General features: G+C 61.4%; 1 protein-coding gene across 1 annotated transcript in view; it reads left to right on the top strand.

Annotated features, from left to right (window-relative positions):
- Positions 1 to 991: 991 nt before the first annotated feature.
- The window catches only part of MRC2 (mannose receptor C-type 2), a 54329-nt gene continuing 49320 nt past the window's right edge, over positions 992 to 6000 (top strand). Inside the window, exon 1 of the mRNA XM_082679278.1 lies at positions 992 to 1218. Within this exon, the coding sequence (XP_082535404.1) occupies positions 1104 to 1218 (115 nt within the window). The 5' untranslated portion in view covers positions 992 to 1103. The remainder of the gene's footprint in view (positions 1219 to 6000) is intronic.

Raw genomic sequence — 6000 nt, 5'->3', positions numbered from 1 at the left:
GGGCTGGACTCTTAACATCCTCTCAGTTCAGTGCTCTGCGCTGCAGTGACCTGTTGCATAATACGAAATAGCTGTGGCTTGTCTTCTCTTTTATGAAATTTCCATTTGGTCCTTTGCGACCCGTCAGCAGTCAGGTTGCTGGTGAGAGTGATGATGTCTGTCTTCCGGGACGTCCAGTGGACGGATTTTACCTGGGTTTCTGGATACAGCCCCATCTAGCAAAAGCACTAACACCGCTTTGCGCCAGAGACGCAGACACGCGGGACACGCAAATGCTAAAACAACACTTGCAAGTGTTTGCCCTCCCGCACAGGGCACAGGGACCGTGCCTCCTCCTCCCCCAATCTTTGCCTGGGTGGCCGAGCCCTGGGCTCCGCCCCTTCCCCATCAGACCGGGGGAGGGGTCCTCCTAGGCGCGGAGGTAGCGCACGCTTGGCGGCTGGAGACTTGGGCAGAAAGAGGCGGGACAGAGGGGGTGCCAGGGGCCGGGGTCTGGCCGCCTGGGTCAGCCGCGCGCCGCCGCCCCGCCCAGTCGGGCGGTGCAGCCCACGTCCCGCCACGCGGTGAAGTTTGCTGAAAGTTTTGCAGTTGCTTCCCCGCCCGCGCCAGCCGGGGAGTTGTGACGCAGCGTCTGGGGCTCCAGGCCCGGACAGAGAGGGAAGGCGAGGCGGGGAGACAGGGAAGCGGAGAGCGAGAGAAAGAGTGCACGCCGGGGTCCTCCTCGACCCCGCGGATCCTTCTCTCCCGCCTCCCCTTCCTCTCCCTCTCGGCGCTCTCTCTCGGGCCTGGACCCCGGCCCCGGCCCCGGCCCCGCGCCCGCCCGCTCCTCCTCCCCTTCCCCTCCCACGCTGCCCGCTTCCCTTCCCCTCTGCCCCTCAAACCCTCCTCCCGGGTTCTGCGCTCCTCCCTCCGCCCTCCCTCCGCCCGGCCTGCCTCCTTCCCTCCTCCTCCCCTCCTCGCCCCGGGAGGCATCACTTCTTCCCGACCCGGAGGAAGACGCGAGACCCTCGCGGGCGGTCACCACAGCCCAGCGCCGGGGCCGCCACCGCGCGCCGCGCCTGTGCGCCCTCGGTCCCTGCGTCCCCTAGCGCCACGCCGCGGGCATGGGGCCCGGCCGGCCGGCCCCCGCGCCCTGGCCTCGTCACCTGCTGCGCTGCGCCCTGCTCCTCGGGGGTCTGCACCTCGGCCGCCCCGGGGCCGCCGCCGCTGCCCTCTCGGGTAAGGCGCTGCCAGCTTGGCCAACTTCGGGGGCGGGCGGGGGGAGCGCCGGGGAGCGGGCCTCTCCCGACTTTTCCCTCCTTTTTTTTTTTTCCCCCCAGAAGAGTGTGTGTGTGTGTGTGTGTGGGCGTGTGCGTGTGTGACTGGGTTTTAAAAAATCGTTTCCCCTTTTCTGAAAGCGGGGGAGAAGGGAGGAGGAGCGCGCCTGGAGGTGGGGGGAGGACCTGAGTGGAACCAGATGTGGCGGGCGGCGGGGGAGGGGAGCCCGGGGGTCTCGAGCCGCCTCGGAGGAAGAGGGCGGGCTCCGGGAGGACCCCCGCGCCCGCCCTCTGGGACCACCCGGCGCCGGCCCTGCCCTGGGCCCGGGGACAGGCAGGGCGCGTCCGACGAAACCAGAGGAGGCTCCAGGCCGGGCTCCTTGCTTTGCTCCAGGACCGATGCATTACTGTTGTTTTTGAATTATTCGTAAGGGCTTGTTTGCCTTTACCGGCACCTCGGGGATGTTTGTATTTTCTTTTCCACACTGTCTTCAAGGACAGCCTGTGGCATGCGGCATCCGCACCAGTTGAACGCAGCTCTGTGGGGCAGTTTTGTGCCATCAGGAGGATGCAGCGACAGGCTGGGCACGGTGTGCGTGTGCGTGTGTGTGTGGTGTAATGTGTGGGCGGCTCTGGCCAAGCTGGCACCCCTCCAGAAGGGACAGATCTTGGGCGGCAAGAAAGCTGCTAAAGATGCAAAAACCCACCCGACAGAAAACAAAAACCAGAAGCTGTGCGTTCTTTCTGCTGGTCTTTCAAAGGATGACAGAAGTGTGGGGACAGACAGACCTCTCACCAGGAATTCCAGAGGGAAAGGGAAAGATCTGCTTCCTGGGGGGCTTGCAGGAGTCAGAGCTGGAGCTGCCAGGGAGTGTGGTTATTACAGCCCCATTGCTGGGCCTGCAAAGCTTGGTCTTGCTTTATGTTTCATTTGGGGAGGGGGCTGAGTGAAAGGGGACAGTTAGTGCAGCGTGTGCAGTTTTGTGCCAAGTCCAGACAGCGCCATGGAGGATCTGGGGCCTCCAGCCACAGCCAGTGCTTGCTGGGTTGGCCTGCCCCACTGATGGCGTCACGTAGGCGACCAAGACACGTATCTGCCCTGATTGTGCCCGATTGTGCCGATGGGAGAGGTGGGGGCCGGGTGATGCATATTCACACCGGGCAGAGACCCTCTGCTGAATTCCAGACCCACCCGGAACTGAATGTCAGGCAAACACAAACCAGGAAGTACCTCCCTATCCACTGCAGGTCCAGGCACCCAGGCTGTTCCCCTGCCTCCCTGCATCTCACTCCTCTGTGAAGGCAGGCTGGATGGGAGGGGTGGAGGAGCATGGCTAGTCCAAGAGCCCCAGAGCACATTGTAAAGCCAGGCCCTGGGAGAGCTGTGGCCAGAGTGCTGACTCGGCCTTTTCCCCTGTGGAGCCTTTGACAGAGGGAGCTGGAAATGTCTGGTGAGAGGCCAGTCAGGGAGGATGCCTGGAGTGGCCCTCTGCCTCTGCGTCTCCTCCAGGCCCCGCTTGCCCTTCCTCAGGCTGTGTCCCTGGGCTTGTATCCCCCATAGCCTCCGAGAGGCCAGTCCCCAGGGCAATGCATTGATCACCCCAGAGAAGCTTAGGTGTGGGCAGGGGTGGATGGAGGGGAGCTGGAGATGAGGGCGGGGGTGGGGCGGGGATAGCCTGGTCTCCAGAGCAGCAGCTGAGCAAGAGGATGTTGAAATTGTTGCAGGTACTGTCCCTGCCCTATTCCCTCTGCCCAGAATACTCCTCTTCTAGCCGAATTCTTTCCTCATCCCCCCATACCTGACGAATTAGGTGGTCACTGGGAAGAATTTATCAGCACCAGGCTCCAGATGGCCCCAGGAAATGCTCGTGGGAGATAGCATTCGGCTTGGCAGGCCAGTGCTGCTGGGGTGAAACTTACCCTGGGGGTGACGTGCACGTGGTGGCTTTCGGACCACCAGTAGGGGAGAGGATGGGGCACCGCAGAGCCCCTTGGGGGCGGCAGGGCAGCAGCGCCTTCTTGGTGTGGAATGGCAGAGTCCATCTTTTCTCCACCCGCTGTGGAGTACCCAGAGGGGTGCCCGGCAAAGCTTGTGGCTGGAAGACCTCTTTGTGAATTGCAGTATTGATGCATTTTTGTATCCTTCACTGCTCCATGCTGAGCCAACTACTTGGGGAGGAGGGAAGGTACAGGGGAGGTGTAAGTTGCGTCCTTAGAGAAGCCGAAGAAACTGTGTGGGGCAAAGGGTCACCAGGGCCTTCGGGAGGGAGGCTGGGAGGGACCAGGCTTTGCAGACACGGGGAGGGGAGCAGAGAGGGCGAGACCGGCAAGGCAGCCTGGAAGGTGCGGGGATTCTGTGGAAGCTTGCTGGGCTGAGGTGGAGAGCTCCTGAGTGGGTTGGGGGAGAAGCTGGAGCGAAGAGGAAACTGGCCAGCTTTCCGGGAGGCCAAAGTGGGGGAGCAACTTGCTGGCCGGCGGTGGGGAGCCCTGGAGAACCCCTGGGAGCTTCTGACCAGAGGAATGAGGTGCAGATTGGAAAGAGGGTTGCTGGGAGCCCCAGGCATCAGATATCCAGGTCCAGGAGTGAGGAGACCTTGGGAGATCTTGCTGTGGGGACAGACGCTGCTGTCTGAAGGACGGGTTGCTGTGGGGACAGACCCTGCTGTCTGTCTGAAGGACAGGGAGGGAGGCGCCCCTTTGGAAAGGCAGCAGGTACTTGCTGCTGCTGCCAGTCAGCCGCACAGATGGCCTGCGCTTCTGGCCCAGATCCTGGTGAGTCATGGAGCTGAGAGCTTTCTTACTGCCCCTCCACCCAGTCATCCTTTCTCCAGCCGCTTGCCTTCTGTGAGCTGCCAGGGCTGAGATAGTGCCCGGCTGAGCTGCGGTTAGTGCTGAGATCCAGTCCTCTGCTGGGTTGACCTGGACGAGGTGAGGGTGCAGGCAGGGGAGGAGGAAGCCAGGGTCTTGGTCCCCATTGTTCACAATAGGGAAATCTCATCGGTTTCCTGATGCCTGCAGGGTAGGGTTGGTTTGGGCCGGTGAGATGATTTCAGAAGCACCATGGACTTCTCAGAAGAGCATTCGTGTGGATTCACCACTCATTTAAGCGTTAGATAGGCACCCTGTGGCACCCTTCAGAGGGATGAAGTGGTAACAGCAGTGGCCAGCATTCTTCATGCTCTGGGCGCTGTGTGGCATACTGCAGGACAAAGGCTCTTCCGCCTCTCACAACCCTGGGATGTGTCATCACCCATCTCACACACTGCCGGTCAACAGACTGGCAATGTTAAGTCGTGTGCGCGAGAACACACGGCTAGAAAGAGGCGAAAGCGAGATTCAGGTGTGGCTCCTGAGCCTGAGCACTTAGGTACCAGCCCACCGTGCGTCTCCATAAGATGAACTTTACCAGAGTGTGTGTTAGGGACGGCTGGAAGATTCTGCTTTAGGGGTTTTCCCCCAAAGCCCCAAGTCCGTCAGAACATCCTCTCAATGTGTCCCCCTGAGAGGAGCCCCGGGAAGGGGGCGGCCCTCTGTTACACCCCAGCTGTCTGGGTGCTTGTCTCTTCCCCAGCCCCAGGGGCCCCAGACGCAGGGATGGAGCCCTCCTCAGTATCCTCGGGGGTCTGAGGTGCCTGCTCCTGAGGGACTGAAGGGGCCCGATGGAGGAGGAGCCCCGCTTCCCTGCGGTCAGGGATTCGTATTTGTTCATCCAGTCAGTCACAGGATGTTTACCGAGCCTGTGCGGTGCTGCAGGAAGGAGTGACTGCGGGCTGTTCTTGTGAGCCCACCTCCCCTGCACCCCCTGTGGGGGTCCCTGGACTTGGAGGGCCTGGGCTTTGCTGACAGGAAGTGTTCCTTCCGGTTTAGTCCTTCATGAGATGACGGGGTGCCGCTTTCCTATGACTGGATCCTATAAATCTGGGGTGGGGGGGGCCTTTGAGTGGTGATGCAGCTCTTGGAACTCACCCCGGGCACTACAGATCCCAGTCACTCCTCAGCTAGGGGCTGGGTCCTGAAAAGGCAGAGGGAATGAAGGCTGTGTAGTGGCATCTGTGGCATCAGCCAGCTCCAGCCTTAGAGGACACATCGGGTTGGTCCCCCACCTGTGGCTCCACGTGCAAGTCCAGTGGTTAGTTTCTTTCCTGCCCTTCCCCCTCTTCTTTGGACCCTCTGTCCCCTCTCCCGAGCCCCTTGAGCGTGTAGACTCCTTCCATCCTGCCTGGCTGGGCCCAGGCTCTCTGCCTCTCCTCAGCTCTCCCCGCCCCACTTGAGTACCTCTGACTGTGCATCCTGCCCCCGCAAAAGCCTTGGTTGTGTTGCAGGATGATGGCTCTGAAACCTCAGCTTCTTCCCAGTCACCCAGCCCCCCACGCCTTTTCCCTGCCCTCCCCCTTAGCGCGCTGCGCCTTCCTCCCTGAACCGTCACTGCTCGCCCTCCCATAGGCCTTTGCACACACCGCTCCCTCTGCCTGGAATGCCCTTCCTCTCTTCTTGCTTGGCTGCCACTGCCCCTTCCTTCCAGACTCAGGATCCTGAGAAGGACACCGAGGGGTCCTGGTCACCGCCTCTTGGGCTCACCTGGGCTAAAGGGACACAAGCTCACAGAGGGCGAACACGGGGGTAAACCCCAGAAGGGAGGGGCTGCCTTTTTTCTCTTTTTCTTGGGGGTCACTTCTAGAAGGACATGGTGAGAAGCTGTCGTGGTGGGCCTGGAGCTCCTACAGGGAAAAACAAGAAGCCAGTT

The sequence above is a fragment of the Grampus griseus genome (assembly GCF_964374135.1).
Source record: "Grampus griseus genome assembly, chromosome: 20".
NCBI classification, from domain to species: Eukaryota; Metazoa; Chordata; class Mammalia; order Artiodactyla; family Delphinidae; genus Grampus; species Grampus griseus.
The sequence above is the reverse complement of the archived record's forward strand: the minus strand, read 5'-3'. Positions and strand labels throughout refer to the sequence as shown.